General features: G+C 41.8%; 1 protein-coding gene across 2 annotated transcripts in view; it reads left to right on the forward strand.

The window, feature by feature from the left end:
• Positions 1 to 19,824, forward strand: part of ALMS1 (ALMS1 centrosome and basal body associated protein) — a 417,466-nt gene that overhangs the window by 211,274 nt on the left and 186,368 nt on the right. For both annotated transcript variants that reach the window (XM_069632315.1, XM_069632316.1), the window contains one exon: positions 18,523 to 18,693. In XM_069632315.1, coding sequence (XP_069488416.1) covers positions 18,523 to 18,693 — 171 coding nt within the window. The remainder of the gene's footprint in view (positions 1 to 18,522; positions 18,694 to 19,824) is intronic.

Consider the following 19,824-nt stretch of genomic DNA (forward strand, 5'->3'; position numbering starts at 1 on the left):
AAAATGCATTCTTAAATTCACATTGCCCTTCTGAAATTGAACATTGACTGTGCAAGATAAATTCTCAATGGGTCTTTGTGAAAAAGAAGTTAATTAATCTCCAAGGTTATTTCGGAGATTGGACAGGTATGGGTTTAGATATTAAATTATTTGATATTTAGAGATTGAGTTAATTTAATGCATGTCTTCATTATTTAATAAACATTAATGTCTCCTTCTACAGATTGCAGCCCACCAGAAGTAGGCGTCTGTCGTTTGTTATTTTCTCCACTTCCCCTTTTCCCTTGGGAGTGTTAGTTCTTCAACTGGGTTTAAGACAGTTGTTGATCAAACGTTCTTGAGAGATCTGTGGGGCTCAGCATCTCCTGCAGACGCAGACGCCAGGACCGGACAGATGAAAGGCCAAAAAATAGTCTGCCTGGTTTGTTGAGTCTCACAGATTTCATCATGGAACAGTTGGGAGAAGTAATCCAAGAACTGAGAGAAGAATTAAGAGTTTCTCATTTAGAGAATTCAAAATTACATAAAAAGGTGGAGGAGTTGGGAGTTAAGATGACTCGGATTCAAGAATCCATTGGGGAATCTAGAACCCAGAGAGTAGGGTATTCTGGGGAAGGATTGTCTTCGGAGTTGGGAGCCACAGGGAACAGTGAACAACAACCCCCAGTTCTGGAAAGAGCAGACGGGAGAGATGAAGATAGAGTAGGAAGACACATTTTGAGTCAGACATCAGTTCCTTTAGCGTCCCCAGAACGTTTTAGTGGAGATGTTAAAACATTTTCAACTTTTGTTACACAGTGTGAGTTACATTTCTTGTGTCGTCCTGAGAGTTTTAGAACTGACATGGCTAAAGTTGCATTTATGTTATCTTATTTAACTGGGGATGCATCATCTTGGGCAGTTCTTTTGGTTGCTCAAGAGAATCCAATTTTGAAAGATGTTGTTCTATTTAAAGAAGAGTTTCGAAAGATGTTTGGAAGAAGAATGATTTCACAAGAGTTAGATGGGGAACTGTTAGATTTAAAACAAGGAAATAAGGACTTAGTGAGTTATGTAACAGCTTTTAGAGCTCTAGTTTTGGAAACAGGGTGGCCAGAGGACAAGAGATCGTCCTTATTTTACAGAGGTTTAAGGGACGAATTTAAAGACGCTTTATCAACCATGGTTGATCGTCCCACTTCTTGTGATGCCTTAATTGACTTAGTTATGCGAATAGATTTTCGATTGGGAGAAAGAAGAAATGAACGTAGAAAGGGTTTTGGAGAGGTCAAGGTGGGTCAGCGTTTTGAAAAACCTAGAATGGAAGAAAGGAGTAAAGTCAGTGAACAGTCAGGCAAAATAAGAGGACCATTATCTAAAGAGGAGAAAGATAGGAGAAGAGCTAATCACTTGTGTTTATATTGTGGGCGTAGTGGTCATTTTCTAGGGAATTGTCCTTACACTCCCAAAAGAGGGCAGTCCAATGTTTCTCGATCTCAACAGGTGGCGAATACCCTTCAAGCGGCTGTACCTCATGTAACAATTAACGTATCCTTATTCTTGGATGATGTTTTAAAAGGATCAGGACCAGCCATGATTGATTCAGGGGCAACTGGTAATTTTATGGATTGGGGATTGGCTCGGTCTATGAAAATTCCATTAGTTGAAAAAATAGCAGTAGAGCAAGTAAGAGCAGTAGATGGTTCTCAGTTAACCTCGGGACCCATCACTCATGAAACTGTTCCTTTGTTTATGACACTGGTTAAAGATCACTCTGAGTATATTGTCTTTGAACTTATTGATGCTCCTCAGCTACAAATCATTTTGGGAATGCCTTGGTTGACTAATCATAATCCCACAATTGACTGGGGAAGAAGAATATTAGATTTTCGATCAGAAATTTGTAAGGAACATTGTTTCAATTGTAAGTATGAGATCAGAGATGAGAGTATTGAAAGTGGAAGAGTGGTGGCTTTAGCTCAAAATGGATTTGAAGAACATTCTATTGGAGCTGTGATGGGTTTTTTGCCTGAGTGTTATAAAGAGTTTACTTGTGTGTTTGATGAGGTTGAAGCAGGGGAGTTACCGCCACATCGATCATATGATTGCAAAATTGATTTAGAGGATGGAGCAATCTTACCTAGTAGTAGGGTGTATGCCTTGACCGAGAAGGAAAATGATTACTTGAAGGAATACATTGAGGAAAATCTCAATAAAGGGTTTATTAGACACTCACAATCTCCTGCAGCTTCACCATTGTTTTTTGTACCCAAGAAGGAAGGGAAGCTCAGAGCTTGCATTGATTATAGATCTTTGAATAAAGTCACTGTTAAGAATCGCTATCCTTTGCCATTGATTCCAGAAATGTTAAACCAAATTCAAGGAGCAACCATTTTTACTAAATTGGATTTGAGAGGAGCTTACCATTTGGTTAGGGTTAGGGAGGGAGACGAGTGGAAGACTGCTTTCAAAACACGTTTTGGTTTGTTTGAATACCTTGTGATGCCATTCGGATTATGTAATGCTCCAGCGGCTTTTCAATTCTTTATTAATGATGTTTTGAAAGAATTTCTAGATCTTTTTGTCGTAGTTTATATTGATGACATTTTGATTTTTTCACATAATTTGGAGCAACATTATCAACATGTAAGACAAGTTTTGAAGAAGTTACACGATCATCATCTTTTTGCTAGTCTTGATAAGAGTCAATTTCATACTGAAGTGGTGGAGTTTCTGGGTTTCGTGATTTCTCCTCAAGGGTTGGAAATGGATCAAAAAAAAGTCAGAGCAGTGAAAGATTGGCCGACTCCCACTAAGATCAAGGAAGTGCAAAGTTTTTTAGGTTTTGCTAATTTTTATAGGAGATTTATCAAAGATTTTTCATCCATTATTCCTCCTATCACTAGACTTTTAAAAAAAGGTGTACCTTTTCTTTGGAATCAAGAAACGGAAGAAGCTTTTAACACCTTGAAGAATAGATTTATTTCTGGTCCTATTCTTTTACACCCAGATCCAACACAACCATTCTTTGTAGAAGCAGACGCTTCTAATTTTGCAGTTGGAGCTATTTTATCTCAAAGGCATAAAGAAACTGGTCAGCTTCATCCAATAGCATTCTTCTCAAAGAAATTTTCTGCCGCAGAAAGTAACTATTCAATAATGGATAAGGAATTACTTGCAATAAAAGCTGCATTTCAAGAATGGCGACATTTTTTGATGGGTGCCAGAAATCCTGTCACGGTGCTTACTGATCACCGAAATTTACTTTTTCTTAAGTCAGCTAAGACTCTTACTCCCAGACAGTTACGTTGGTCATTATTTTTTGCGGATTTTGACTTTGTAGTGACATACAGACCTGGGAAATTAAATGGTAAAGCGGATGCTTTATCCAGACAATTTCCTGGTTGTGAAAAAGAATTGGAGTTAAGACCTGAACCTGTAATTCCTGAAGAACATTTTGTTTCAGCTAACTCTTCTAAAAAAGAAGATTTGCAGGAGTTAATTAAAATAAATCTGAATATTCAGAAGATGAAAGAATGGGCACAGTTGGATGTTAAAAGAACTATTAAAAATGGTTTACCTTATTTTGAGGATAAGTTGTATCTCCCGAGTGAGGACCTTAGAGAGAAAATTTTACAAGATTGTCATGATTCAGTTTTAGCTGGACATCCGGGTTTTCATAAGACTTTGGATTTAGTTCTACGGCATTTCTGGTGGGAAAGTATTAAGAAAGATGTCTTAAATTATGTAAAGACTTGTGAAGTCTGTGCTAAGTCAAAACATGAGACTGGAAAACCTGCTGGACTTCTTGAACCCTTGCCTATTCCTCCTCGGCCTTGGCATACAATTGGTTTAGATTTTATTGTAGATTTACCTAACGATAGAGGATTCTCCACAATTCTGGTAGTGGTAGATTGTTTCTCTAAAGAGAGTCATTTTATTCCCATGAAAGGAGGAGTTACAGCTTCAAGTCTAGCTAAAAAATTCATTCAAGAAATTGTACGATTGCATGGAGTTCCCAGTCAAGTTATTTCAGATAGGGGGTCTCAATTTGTGTCGAGATTTTGGAAGGAATTTTGTAGGAGATTGGGTTTGAAGATAAAATTAACATCAGGATATCACCCAGAGGCTAATGGTCAAGTAGAAAGAATCAATCAGGAATTAGAAAAATATTTAAGATGTTTTGTCGAAGGAGAGTTTGAGTGGGTGGATTTGTTGTGGACAGCGGAATTTGCATATAATAATTCTACTAAAACCTCTACTTCCATGTCACCTTTTTTTTGTGGAAGAGGTTATAATCCTCGGTTTCTATGTGAGAATGATGGAGTAAATGAGACATGTCCAGCTGTGAAAGATATAACTGAAATAATTCAGAAAGGTTGGGCTAAAGCAAAGGAAATGTTACAAAAAAGTAAGTCTGAGTATAAAAGATTTGCAGATTTTAAAAGAAAGAAAAGTCCAAGTTATGCTAAAGGTGATTTAGTCTGGTTATCAGCAAAAAATATTAAATTGAAAGGAAAAAATAAATTTTGTCCTAAGTTTTTGGGTCCTTTTGAGATTGAGGAAGTGATAGGACCAGTATCAGTCAAACTTAAATTGACTACTAATTTGAAAATTCATCCAGTATTTCATGTAAGTTTATTAAAACCAGTGTCAAAAGGAATCAGAATGAGACCAGTTCCTAAACCAATTGTTTTGGAAACTAATTCAGAAGAATTTGAGGTTAAAAGAATACTTGATTCTAGAAAAGTAAGGGGAAAGATTCAATATCTTATTGATTGGAAGGGGTTTGGTCCTGATGAAAGAAGTTGGGAGTCAGAATCTGATATTCATGCGGAAAGATTAGTATCTAAGTTTCACAGAAGAAATCCAAATAAACCTGGCCCTGAGGTCAGGGCTTAAGGAGGGGGTACTGTCAGGTCCCAGGTTAGGTAGGGGTACTTTGTAAATGAAATTAGATTATAGATTTAATTAATTTATTGTTTTAATCTGATTTTGGGTTGTTGATCTTAACTTCTGTTCATCAGAGTGCTAACTCCCCAAACCAACATGGTGGCAGTAGTGCCAGTTCCTGATTGGAAGTTTCATGAACCTCTGACCTTCCATACAATTCTAAACTGCCTTTCATTGTTCACCTTCAAGAAGGAAGGTCCTGTTTTGATTAAGTTCCTGCGTCAAGGCCTTTTGATGAGATTCTGGTGAAGTTTACAAAGATAAATATTGTTTCCTGAGAAGCTGGTCAACGTGGGACAAGCTCAGCTGATAATTTGGTGGGAGCGTCGCTTTTTCTCAAGCTGGAGAAAAGTTGCTTTATTTTTATCACTTTATTCATGTTAGGTATTTATTTAGTTTAGGTATTTAGATTCGTTTCATTTTACTTCAAAAATCTGCTTGACTTTTATGACTCTGTGTAATTGACACGGTTTTGAATTTCTGACATTGTACTGAAGGAAGAAGCGTTTGGAATTTTAACTGCGCAGTTTTCTTAGATCAGTGCTTCAGAGCCTTCATTTTTGTTTCACGCATGCGCAAAGGAGAAGTGTCCTTGTTTTACTGCTGTGTCTCGTATCTGATCTGATTTCAAGTCTGTCAGTTTCAGTACGGTTGCGTGAATGAAGATTGCTTAAGGAAAATACCTGAGCCTAAGTTTTTGATGTTGTTTAACTTGAATTCATAAGGCTTTTAATTACGCTTGCGCGCCATTATATAAGGTGGCTTCTAAAAATATTCACTGTGCGCATGTGGAAAGTAAAGACACATTGATTTCATGAGCATAGCACATTTTTCTGAAGGATAAGGCAGCGCCTGAACTTGTCTATTGTGCGCATGTCAAAGGCAAAAGCAGTTGTTTTCGTTAGCTTTGCGCATGTGCTCAAAAGGTAAACAGCATCTGAACTCATTTACAGTGCTTAAGTCAAAAGCAAAGCTTCGGATTCCATTAGCATTGCGCATGTGCTTCAAAGGTTGAACAGGATCTGAATTCATTCTTATTGTTCTTGTTTAAAGTTTTAAAATACCATCTGAACTCTTAATTGCGCATTTGTTACTAAAGTAAAAGGAACATCTGAACAGGAATACAATGTGCTTGAGAAAGGATGAAATGCAATTGAATGAATGAACACTCGAAAGTGATTTCCTCTTTAATTTAAGAAGATTGCACATTCTTGAACTCATTATTTTGAGCATTTTTGGTTGAGGAACAAAATGCATTCTTAAATTCACATTGCCCTTCTGAAATTGAACATTGACTGTGCAAGATAAATTCTCAATGGGTCTTTGTGAAAAAGAAGTTAATTAATCTCCAAGGTTATTTCGGAGATTGGACAGGTATGGGTTTAGATATTAAATTATTTGATATTTAGAGATTGAGTTAATTTAATGCATGTCTTCATTATTTAATAAACATTAATGTCTCCTTCTACAGATTGCAGCCCACCAGAAGTAGGCGTCTGTCGTTTGTTATTTTCTCCACTTCCCCTTTTCCCTTGGGAGTGTTAGTTCTTCAACTGGGTTTAAGACAGTTGTTGATCAAACGTTCTTGAGAGATCTGTGGGGCTCAGCATCTCCTGCAGACGCAGACGCCAGGACCTCCTGCAGCGTTAGAGTTTGGAGGATACGGCATACCGGCCGACTGAAGAGAGGTTCTTGCAAAGGGCAGGGCGTCCTCAACTCTTAAATGCTATGGACACAAATGGAAGAGGTTCTCTGTCTGGTGCCACGCACAGAAGATTAACCCTCTACGGATTACGGCTCCCCAGGCACTGCCGTACCTTCTGACGCTGGCCAAGGCTGGGCTGGCGCACGCCTCCATCAAGATTCATCTTGCTGCGATCACCCGATACACGTGAACCACGGGGCGGACGTCTTTGTGGTCTCATCGTCTGGTGAGAGAATTCATGGAGGGACCGTTCAGATCGTTCCCGCCGGTGAAGGCCCCGGCGTGGAAGCTCAACGTGGTACTGACCAAGCTCATGGGACCTCCGTTCGAGCCTCTGCACTCGGCTCCGTTGAAGTTCTTGTCGTGGAAAACAGCGTTTCTTGTGGCCCTCACCTCCGCACGAAGAGTGGGAGAGATCCAGGCCCTTTCCTGCAAGCCCCCGTACTTGACTTTTCACGACACGAGGGTAGTGCTCAGGACGCACCCCTCCTTCATGCCCAAGGTGCCGTCGGACTTCCACCTCAACGAACCCTTGGTGTTGCCTGTTTTCTTCCCGTCGCCTTCGACGCCGGCCGAATGGACTTTGCACTCGCTGGATGTGGCTAGAGCGCTGAAGTTTTACGTGGACCGCACGAAGTGTTTTCGGAAGACGTCACAACTTTTTGTGAACTTTGGACCTGTCAATCAGGGGAAGGCTCTCTCAAAGGCCTCCATTTCCAGATGGCGGCTCTCCGGCTGTATCATGTACTGTCATCGGTTGGCAAACCGACCGCTGCCTGGCTGTCCGAGAGCCCATTCCACCAGAGCGATCGCAGCTACCACGGCGTTCCTATCTGGTGTGCCCTTGCTGGACATCTGCAGGGCTGCTACGTGGAGGTCGACGCACACCTTCACGAAATTCTACTGCGTCGATCGGGATTCCAGGGAGGAGTCCAGGGTCGGCCAAGCAGTGCTGTGCAATCTGTTCGCCTAAGGTGAGGCTGGTGAGGAGGTAAGAATTGCTTAATGTTGAGTTTGATGTAATGCTTAATGTTGAGCCTTTGCCACCTCCCGTGGTTGTGCATGCGTGTACTGCTATGTATTCTTTATTCATGAGCATGTGAATCCATGCCAGACCCCATGCTGGAGAAGGAACAAGTTACTTACCTGTAACTGTTGTTCTCCAGCATGGGTCTGGCATGGATTCACATGCGAACCCTCCCGCCTACCCCTCTGCGGCTCTTCACTTGGTCATACTGCCACTTCACGTGCTACCAAATCTGAAGATGGCTGCCAGAGGCGGGGCTTAGGTAGAGGGCAGTCATTGGCTGTGGTCAGTATGACGCAGAGATCGGTGATTGGTTACTACTACGAAAGACAGATCAGAAACTAAACTGATACTGATTTTTTCTTTACCGAGGATTCCCAGCCTGACGACGGGGAATATTCATGAGCATGTGAATCCATGCCAGACCCATGCTGGAGAACAGCAGTTACAGGTAAGTAACTTGTTCCTTTTCTACATCTCAACCCTTCTAAAACTGAGATTCTGTTCTTTCATGCTTCTACAATTCCTCCTAGTCTTCCCCCTCCGTCTCTTTTCCCCATCTTCTCCTTCTTTCTCACTACCTGCGCATAACCTGGGCATTATTTTTCATCCTTTTCTCCTATTTTCTCTTCACATTTCTTCTATTGCTCGTTCTTGTCGTTATGTACTTTTTAACATTGACATGCTCACCTCTATCTCTCCTTTCATACCACGAAACATGTTCTTTTTTTCCTTTTGCCCCCATCTTCTTCCTCTTCGCTCAGTTTATAATTCCTCGATTTGTCTCCTCTTTTCTCTACCCATTCAGTCTTCTATTACACCCTCCCTACTTTCTATTTCATTACTTCCTTTTGAATCTCGTCTTCTCTACCACTTTCTCTCAAGTGTTTTCAAATGGACCCATGGTCTGCCCCTGCCCCTCCTTATCTCTATGCTTTGCGCTTGTTTTATGTCCCATACCGCCCTCCAAGATCACAGAATATTTTTTGTACTGTTCCCAAACCTCCCTGTGTTTCATCTTGTTTTCGTTCTTTTCCTCTTATATCACCCAAACATTGAAACTTCCTTCCCCTTTCATTGGGTTCTGCCTCATCTCTCTGCATCTTCCAATCACATCTCAAAACTCATATTTTATCTTCTCTTGTCTCTTAAACCTCTGCTTCCCCTCTTCTGTTTTTATTTATGTTTACTTCTTATCATGATTACACTGTTTTTTAATATATTCTTTTGATATATTTTGTTCAGTGACTTTGGCGAAAGGCACTCTATAAAGCCAATAAAATTAAATTAAATGAAACCTCCTCACATGGGATATTGGTGTGGTGAACCTTGGAACAAATATTGCCACTAACCGAGAGGCCAATTATAGTTGTAGGAGTTTTTCTTCCTGGCAGGCAAGTAAACCAGGAAAGAGACAAGTTGGTTAGTCCTGGCAGCCGAGTGGACCACAAACGAGGAAAGAAACGGTGGATTTTAAGAAATATGGTTGTGGTAAAAAATGCTGTAAAAAGAAATTAAATGATATGATAGTTTATTTGTATAGCGCCTATACACAATGTGTTTCAAAGCGCTTCAAGGCAAGGGAGGGGATAAGGAAAAATACAATTACATTCTTACAGGCCATGAACAATAAGGATGTGAAATTAACTATCGTAATCAGCCTATCAACATTTCAGATAGTGCAAGAGCTGACACAGAGAAGGGAGGGTGTAGAGTGGGAAGGAACTAGAGACATACAGGCGACTACCATACTAGGCCTGACAACATTTCTGGTAGAGCCGGAGAAAACAAAAGGTGAGGGAGAGTGGTGCAGAAAGGGAGGTGAGGAGCAAAACAAGCGACTATCGTACTAGGCCTGACGACATTTCAGATAGTGCTGTAGGAGGAGTAGGAGAAGCAAGGGGAGGGGGAAGGTGACATCAGGAGGTTGCTATCATACTAGGTCCAGGGACAATTGAGTAAGAGGCAGAAGAGGAGGAGATAGGAAAAGGGAGAGGAGAGAACAGAGAATAAGCAGTCAAAAAGAGTGGAGAAGCAAGAGGGGAGAGTGAATACAATTGCAGAAATTAGTAGTAACACATAATGTTGTTAGCCTGGATACAAGATGAAGAAGTGAACAGCATGATTCAGGGCCACCATGAGAAAGGGTGACGCACCGTGAATCAATGAAGTCCATAAAATTCAAATCCAGCATTGGCAACAAGACGGTGATGGTGAAACCAGACTGTATCAGGACAAACTCCTGCCGAAGTAGGCTGGAGGGGGGACAGGGAGGTGAGGAAGCAGAGTAGAAGAATCAAGCAAAACAACCAACACCTGTAAGGGGGCTGTCACAGATGTCACAATACACTTCTATTTCCTCTGAACCACTACCCTCCTCCGACTCCTTACCTGTGAAACTGGACTCCGTGTTGTACCCAATTGGTTCGCAATATTGGTGGGGAGATGACCTCTGAAGTCTATCTCGATGGGAAGCAACAGTAAGCTGTAGCCCCTGTGGCCCCTCCATCGAAACAGGTAAGAAAGGAGGGGAAAAAGCCTTTCGCTACAAAAAAAACCTCAGTCGGTGGAGTCCGGTTCTTGGGAGCATGGAAAGAAATGCTGGAGCAAATGGAGTGATTCCAATAACTGGTTGAGGAAGCTGGATGGTTTCCGGATAGCAGCACAGGAAGGAGATGAAATTCCGGCAGGTACAGTAGATGTACAATAACAACAAAGTCCTTCAAAGAGGAAGGAACGGTTGACAGAATGGAAGCAAGTCCGTCGAGCAAAGAAGAATGAGAGAAAAAGAGGGAAGAAAGAGTGGGGGATCCCGAGCAAGAAAAACAAGAGAGAGAAAGTAAGTAGAACAGAATTGGAATGGAAAGGCAACAGAGAGAGAACGCCAAGCAGAAAAGTGGTAAAGAGCCCGGCAAAGATGACTAGTGGGTCAGAGGTAAGAGAGAGAGTGAGAGAGAGCGGCACCATCCGTGAAAAACGGCACCTGAGCGTTGGAAAAGCACCGGAGTGCAAAAAGGGAAAATTAGCGCTGGAACAAACACATGGAAGTGCGGCAAAGCGAAACTCTGTCGTTGCAACGCGCGGGTTGCTGTGAGAACGGGGAAGAAGTACCTCCCAGCAATCCGCACGCCGAACAGAAGAGCAGTGAAAGACTAGACCGCCACCTAACGTAGAAGAAACAACGTGGTGGAACATTCAATGGGCGCTCCACCGAAATCGGTGCCACTGTTTCCAGGACCCAGCACGCATAACGGGGGCAGGCACAAGGGAACAGCACAGGGGTCCAGAGGGGTGGGGATGGCCTGTGGCAACAGAGGGAGTAAACACATGTTTGTGCACGCTTACCTGCTGTCTGAGCAGGATTCAGATCCCTGGATCCTCCTGGTCCGAACAGGAATTGCCCTTCTCTTTGTCTGCCCATAGCTTTGGACGCCCAGACAAGAGACGCCCGTGATCCAAGAGTTAAGAGCAGGAAGGAAGAGGTTGGACTAAGAAGGTGGGTAGTTTATCAAGATCCACTTGCACCTGCTCCCCATCTGCAAAGGAAAAGAGGTTGGAAGACTCCTTAAGTAAGGAAAAGAGTGGCAACCAGGAAGGCACTAGGTGGGTAGGGCTTGCTAAGTGATAAAGCCAGTCATTGATAAATTATTGGCTTTATCATCCTGACAAACTGTTGTATACCAAAAGACATCTGTGGGGCTGTCCTGACAGAAGTGTTTCGCCAGAAAAATAATTAAGATTATGGGAAGAAACAGTTGCTTTTGTTGTGAACATGTGTTTTGTGAAAGAGCAGTTACTTTCTCAAGTTGAAAGACTCATTGGATGGAAAAAGATATTTTTCATTGAACTGAATACATTTTTTTTAAACCTGTACATTTTCACAGGTCTTCCGGAATTGATCCAGGGGAAGGGAACCAAAGCCTGGTCACAAAGAGTACTTTGTGAGGTTATAGGTTTGAACTTTTGCACAGTTTTAGTGAACTGAAATGAGATACATTTACTTTATACACTTTGGTTATATATGTTAGCATGGGGGTCAGGTACATTTGGACACAAGGTCCTCCTTAGTTTTAGTTTTCTAAGTAGGAACATTCTCGTTAGGATAGGGACGGATAGGTGTTTATCTAGCCCGTCTTTTAATAAATATGGAAAACATTGAAAAAACTACAACTTTGTGTCCGCCTCTCATTTCTGGCCCCTCACAAGATACAGAAACAGTTTACTTGAATTAATCCAATAATTGCATTTCTAAAATATAAGGCATTTGCTTTGCGAGTAACGTACTGACAGTACGATTATTTTCAAGTAGGGATGAATTCGAAATGTGAATGGCCTTTCCAGCAAAAAGTGTTTGGAACATAAGGAAATATTGTTTATAACTTTAAAGTAAAAGAAATGTAATTGTTAGGTTGTAAAATATAATGTTGAATACTTTGGCCTGAGATTACAAGAAGAAATTATTTCAAATATAGGAACAATTCTATCGTCAATGAACCATTGAAGTTGCAATGTTGTAGGAGAACACAATAAAATGTTATCGGTCTCGGTTGTCAAATATTCAACGTATTAAGAGGAAACCTACTCATTACTTGGATTACGAGGCAAACTGCTGCTCAAAGTTCATGCATAAGGCCATCAACATTCGCAAAACACAGATATTGGGAAGGCAGGCTGCCCTAAAGTCACAGAGCTGATTAACGCATAATGGTGATGTGTCTTCTTCAGCTTTGTAGGCCAAGCAGCCATAGTTTTCTCTGCAACAATAGTTCTCGACCAAACTTGGCATCAGAACACTACGATGGCAGGTACACCAGGTGGAAACGTCTTCCATTATACTAGGATCAGGTTCTGATGATTGATCGTCACAACCTTTACCCGATTCCCCATCATTTCGGCTTCTTTCTCTATCAACCGTTTCCTTTTCTGTATATTCAGGCTTGTACAGATAGGGCTGAATTCTTGCCATAATTCCTGAATATTGAAGAAGTATAAAATCAACAGTGAGAAAAATAAAAACGTTTTTGTTTGTATACATTGACGAAATGAGGTTTTACTTTAAAATGCAATGTAAAAGAAAAATAAGAGAATAAACAGCCTTATTACAAAAACCCATACTGCAAAGACAACAATAATAGACGCAAACTTTGGAATTTTGCATTGGCAGATGTAAAAAAGAATTCATGTAAATATAGAATATTAATATGGCTTGTTAAAGCCATTTGTAAAGAAACATTTTTTTATATACAAAGCGCTTACACAGTTAATTCGTTAGAGGTAGTGTAAGTGGCTCTTCTCAACACGTCGTTCTTTGTAGATCGCTAAACAGAGCGAAAAGAACTTGTGGAGGCTCGGAGTGAAATACACTGAGACTAAGGAATAAAAAACTCCAATGTTGTGTGATCAGAAAGGGGTTTGTTGATAGTCCTCGAGGTAAAAGGCGTCTTGACATTTCCATGAAGACACGTTAATAGATTTCGTACAGAGGACATTGACATGAGACGTGTATTGTCGTTGTGAAAAGGGGCGTAAGCGTTTAGTAATGTCAGCTTGAGGGGCGGGTGATCGGAATTACTGCAGAAAGGGCACTTTAACTTGAAAAACGTAAGATGCATTGGAATGTGTTTTTACGATTGATCAATGTATGTTCAAAAATACATGCCCGATCAATTGGGCCAATAAAATTCCTTAAGAGAACTTCCCCTTTAACTATTACAACAGTTCTTGGCGCAAGTAAATTTGGGTTCTGCTATCGTTTACCGAACACCTGAGTTACATGTTTGATTTCATTTTCAAGCTCCATGAGCACAAAATAAGGTATTCAATCTTGACATTAAAGAGAAAAGCACGGTTTCACACCTTTTTATGCTTTAGAGGGGTTTTCAGTAGTTTTGCTCGTCAGCTTGTGGCGGAAAAAGGAAATTACCATCCCCTCTGAGTATTTCCTCGCTGCCTGCAAAACCCACATGGTTTTATGCCAGCATGACATTTTCATGCTGATATAAAAGCATTTGATGCCTATGGAAGTAGCCCTTTTCAGCACCTGGTGAATGCATTTGGTTTCCATAGGAATGCATTGCAAATGATGTCTACCTAACGTAAATGGCAGGCAGCATTCACATGTTTTACATCAGAAGTGGAAAAGGAAGTTAAGACAATTAAGCTTGTTTTAAGATTTCCTTTTTTTGAAATTTGAAATACAAATAAGAAAAATGCTCAATATTTTAAATGTAGGTGGTCGGCTCAATGCAATTCCCTCTTATTATTTATTTTTTATCAAATGAGCCCCTTTTTATTTAACAGAGAGCCCATATGTGATTGCAATGTTGAGGAGTGATATTCATTATAAATCTAAAAGGTAAGTGATTCTGGCTGTTTTCAAATGTGTAAAGCTCACAGGGCTGGCCAGGGCTGCTGCAGTAAGGCGGCATGTAAGATTTGGAATGGCCTCATGTCATTCAGAATTTTAAAGCTGTTCAGGGCTCAAGAACCTTCATTGAATCACTTGTGTATAGGTGCGTTATAAATGCCATATCATATCATACCTGCCTCCCCAGATTTTGAAATATGTGGTAAGCACATACAGATTACACATTGTCATGCTTTGCTCTGTACAAAATGCCATCTATACTGCCTAAATAGTATGTCATAGTGCCCTCATACTGCCTACGCATGATACCGCTTACCATTTGTATTGTTCAAATAGCATGCAACAGCGCTGCCTCATTGCCTACGCATCTACTACTTCCTATCTATTCCTGCCTTGCATCACAAACCAGACCAGCTCATCTAGGACACGCAGCATCGTATCATAGTCGTCCCAGTACGGCGTAGCCCATTCCACTCACTAGTGCCAGTAGTTCTGCTAACCAGTTGCCTTAGCAAACTCCAAGGCCATTTGTTCAAGCGTTTAAGGTTGCAACTGATCAGATGATTCAAGGTTTGTGCTCACTAACGTGCTGGTTGGCGAAATGCTACTATCCACCTCTTGATTGACTACAGCTACTTTTAGCTATGTCTACATTTATAGGTCAAATTAGCCTATTCTGCCGATGCTATTATACCTGCTGACTCCATTGATTGCACTCACTTATGCTAAAGCTGGACTAGCCTATTCTGCTGTCGCTATCAGGCCTGCCTACTCCATTGTCTGTATCTGCCTATGCTAAATGTCGGACTTGCCTACACTGATTACTTTATTTTATTAGACCTGCTGTCTCCATTGATAGTACCCACCTTTGCTAAGGTCAGACTAACTGATTATATTAGGCCCATTGATTGTATCTGCCTTTACTAATGTAAATTCGACTGAGATTTTTATCCCAGTGTGTTTACCACGGCCCCTAACTTCAGCGCCTTAGTCACATTACTTATTCTCCATCTCCTATTGTGCTCTGCTAGACACCCCACCCTTTACCATCGTGCTCCCCTGAGTATGACCAACCCTACAATGACTACAGACACTCTGCTTAACCAACCCAATTTAATAACTCTACAATGGGTTTATTCCTAAGCAACCCCTGTAATACAGATATTAGGAATACTAGACTTCTAGACTAGCCAAACTATTTGAACCCCTTCACCCCCCGGCAGATCTACGCCCATTTCTAATCTAAAAACGAACCTTCCCCCTCATAGCCAAAATACTAGAAGTGCCAAACCTTCCAACAATCGCTCACCCCTCCACGTTACCTCCAAGTGCCATATTACTCATCAACCGAAGAGAGCAGACGCCCTAATTCCCCACATATCTGCCATAGATCTCCCTATTCCTCCGCTCAAGGGGCCACTAATAAATACCAGATCCCTGGTAGCACATGCCACAGAGATTGCTGATTTGATTTTGGCAGAAAATCTCGACTTTCCCGCCATTACTGAGTCATGGTTGCACGCTGCAGCAGGCCCTATATTCATGCTAGCCATTCCTGACCGCTATATGATTCTTAGACAGGGCAGACATGAGGCGCAAGGTGGAGGCATCGCCATCGCCATCATTGTAAAATCTAGCTTAACCATGCGACTTGCACCCTCCCAAGACATCCAATTTTGTGAAGTTCTCACAGCTAAATTACTGTTGTTCAACTCCCAGACCCCTACCATTCATCTGATCTACAGACCCCCTGGCCCGATAGGGACATTTTAGGAGGAGATCTACTCCATTCTATCATATAACCTCAAAAACACATTGCAAGTACTACTCCTAGGGGATCTCAACTTGGGCTTTAGCGGCCCACTTGATAAACATGCCACCACAACTGCCAATATCATGTTCAAACTTGGCCTGACCCAAAGAACTAATTTGCCCACTCGTAATAAAGGGAGAATACTAAACTGGGTGGCTGATTATAACTGCCATGCTAATATCACGTCCATCTCCCCACAAGTCTGGACGGACCATTCCCTTTTGTCATTTACACTCGCCACCACCAAACCCCTCCCCATACACACCCCGACTGCCACACCTACGTTAACCAGGAATAAAAAGAATATTACAGTGGACAGACTCATTCCTTCTATTCTCCCTACCCTCAACTCTCTCCCAGACAGCACCGATCCCGGAAAGGTCGTTGACGAGTACAATAAAATCATGATAACATCGCTAGATATCATTGGCCCGCTCAAATTGAGACCAAGGAAGCCTAAATCCCATCTGAATAAGTGGTTCACCCCACATCTAAAAAACATACGTAAAAAAAAAAAAGTTGTGAGGCTTCCTGGAGACTACTCCCTTCAGAAGCTAATAGAATCAAACTTACCAAGATCTCTTCCCACTACATAAAAGAAATCTGCTTGGCCAAACGAGAATCCTACAACAACCAGATCTCTCAAGCTAATTCCAGCATGAAGGAATTATTACGATCCTAAAAGAATTGGAGACACTTTCCCCCACGCCAGACACCTGTATTAAAGACAAAAGCTGGTGCTCAGACATGCAGCATGCGCCTTCTAACAAAGTGATCACGCTCCAAAATAAAATGGCAAAAAGAAAAGCATCCCTAAACTCCTCATCTCCTCCCAACAATACCCTTCCGACCCCTAACATCTCACCCACTCACTTTAACTTTTCTAAAACCCCGAAGTAGAAAAAGTCATACTCTCACTTAAGCCCTCTAATTTCCAGGGTGACCTTTGTCCAGCCCAGCTTATCAAGGATGCAGCGAGGGATCTAGCTCCCTTTATCTCAAAGCTCATCAACGGCTCATTCGCATCTGGCACCATCCCCACCAACCTCAAGAATCGTGGGTGCTCCCATTGTTAAAAAAACAAACCCTAGACCCATTGATACCAACTAATTACCGACCCATCACAACAGTATCTTTTTCTTTTAAAAATATTAGATAAGGTTGCTTATCTTCAAATTCGGAAATACCTGGAACTACACCTCCCTAGGAGCACGCCAATCCGGCTTCCGACCTCAAAACAGAACAGAAACCACCCTCATCGACCTGAAGGCCTAAGTCGACGAGCTAAGCGACAAAGGGAAATCAGGCCTCCTTCTCCTCCTCGACCTTTCGGCTGCTTTTGTCCTATGCAGCCATCTAGACTCAGCTGCACACTTCTCCAAGGAGGCTATAGTCTGGATTGAGTCATTCCTAAGCGATAGGACTATGAGGGTCTTCTCTCCCTCAGCAGCTGCAGACCCTATTCCCATTACATGCGGCGTGCCCCAGGGATCCTGCGTCCCTCCTACGTTGTACAACATATTCACTAAGCCCCTTTTCGATGATCTGGACAATCTTGGTTATCACCTACACCAACTATGCAGATGATACTCAGATTCCCCTCCTTTTTTTCGGGGGATTACGTTAAGGATTTGGCCTTGGTGAATAGAGTTTACCTCATCATCCAGGCATGGATGGCAACTCAGTCTATGCCTGAATGATGAAAAACAGAGACCATCAACCTGGGTACCCCTAATAACCTAAAAAACTAGGACATGAATACTCTACCTTCATAATTGATGGCAACCTTATCAAAGTGGCCAACGAGGTAAAAACCTTAGGTTTTTACCTCTACTCAACTCTCTACTTTACCAAACAAGTGAACTCCCTGGCCTCAACTACCGCCTACACTTGTAAACTCATCAGAACCGGCAAACCATTTCTCTCCAAAAACAGTTGCATCATCTTGACCAGAGCCCTCATTCTGTCCAGGTTAGATTATTGCAACACCCTTTACATTGGTTCTAATAATGCTACCATCAGGAAAATCCAAACTCTCCAAAACAATGCCCTGAGAGCGCCCCTCGGCGTAGCTAGGAGAGATCACATATGTGAGATTAGGCAACAAAACAACTGGCTTTCAACTAACAAAAAAATCCAACTAAAAACTGTCACTAATTCACAAATCGTTGAATAACGCCACTAATAGCTATCTTTCTGAGAGATTCCACAGAAGGAGAACGACTAGACCCTCTAGACTAGTCAACACTAATTGCCTCTCCGTTCCCAGATTTAAACTATCTAAGGTGGGTGGCAATTGTTTTCCTGTCAAAGCGGCCCAACTATGGAACTCCTTGCCGCCCTCTTTCCGAGAAGATCAATCATACAAGAATTTCAGATCTAATTGCGTTAAGTGGCTTAAATCAACAGATCATTAAGGCCTGGCCTCCCTCACCACCTTGTACCCAGTCCTCTATGATGTTGCTATTATCCTTTATCATATCACACCCTTTTTGTGTGCCTATCTCGGTTTGTAAAGATTCGTAATTGTTACCTATACCTTACTATGTCCCATATTTGCTGTCTATTTATTCTTTGTAACCTAAGCTGTGAATTTCCGTGTAATCGCTGCGCCCTGATACCTTTGGGGCGCAATACAAATAAATAAACAAACAGTGTGATTTTCTTTCTTTTTGTAGGATCCAATGATGCAGTCTCTCCTGAGTTCCCAGCAGAAGTGCTGGGTTCAGAGGATGAGTGTGAGCCAACCACTGTGCCCATTAAGCACAAGGAGGGGATCTACAGCAGAAGGGCTTCACCAAAGGTGGCATGGCAGGGTGATGATGTACCAGCTCAGAAAACAGCTCTGGGTAATTATTTGCAGCATCTTTCTGTTTTGTTACCATAGTTACACAATCTATTGTTGAGAAGATCATTAATCATGTAATGATTTTAACCAGCCTCCATGATCTAGTCCCAACTGTGATCCTAAACTACGCCTCAAGCCACCCCTACAGTCGGACACATAGCACAGCACTATTGTTTCAGGCCCTGCAGTATTTGCAGGTTAAACAAAACTGCTGGCCCCACGCATTCCATAATACTCTGGGTCACGGCAGTATAGCTGAAACGCAGCCTAAAGCCTTATGCCTGGGTGGAAAGTGGGTGGGGGTAAAGATCACCCTGCAGCTGCCTTGATTACTGTTAGGTGCATGAAAAAAGAGATGAATGGTTCTTTTGCGCCTTATTTTCTTGTTTTATAGGAGTTGTTTATTCCCACTTCCCCATGCTTAGTAGTCTGCATGTGAACCTCCTCCACATAGCCAGAACGCTTCTCTGGCTACTTGAAGTGCTTATGGAGAGCACCTTGTTTTTCCTGACTAGGAACTTTCTGGGGATCTTTCCATAATAATTGTGCCTGCTTTAGAAGCTGCTAGATTATTTTACTAAATTGCATTTATTTGCCTAAAGTAGTGTTGTATCTTTATCCTAAGGTTTCCAGAAATGTTCATGGGTTAAACTCCAACCTACCCAAACATCTACTCCTTCTCTGAATGCTATCCAACTCAGAAACTGCAGACTTCAATCATTTTCTCTTCCAGTTGACATTTTCCCTGGTAAGAATACTGCTTAGTGCATCCTCCCATTTACTAACCACGCTCCCGAAATCCGACCCTATTCTGCAAACACAGACACCTTTACTCACTCTGGGTGTGTGTAACAGTAGTCCCTTCTGTAGCACGGCTAGATACATGCTGGCAACGTAATGACTAAAGCTCTCTTCAAGCTACCTGATACACCATCTACTATGTTGTACCTGAGCTACTCTTTACAGTAACCAATGCGTGGACACTACTCTTGACCCATCTTCCTCCTACCATCCAAGGTGTAATGCTGACGGGCGTAGGCTGCACACGCTGCTATGCTCATTAGGGGGACCACTGTACAGGCTGAATGTAGCAATTGCTTCACTTGGCTCCAAGAAAGTATTCCCTCTATAT

This window comes from Ambystoma mexicanum, chromosome 6q (genome assembly GCF_040938575.1).
Source record: "Ambystoma mexicanum isolate Mex_15411 chromosome 6q, UKY_AmexF1_1, whole genome shotgun sequence".
Lineage (NCBI taxonomy): Eukaryota > Metazoa > Chordata > Amphibia > Caudata > Ambystomatidae > Ambystoma > Ambystoma mexicanum.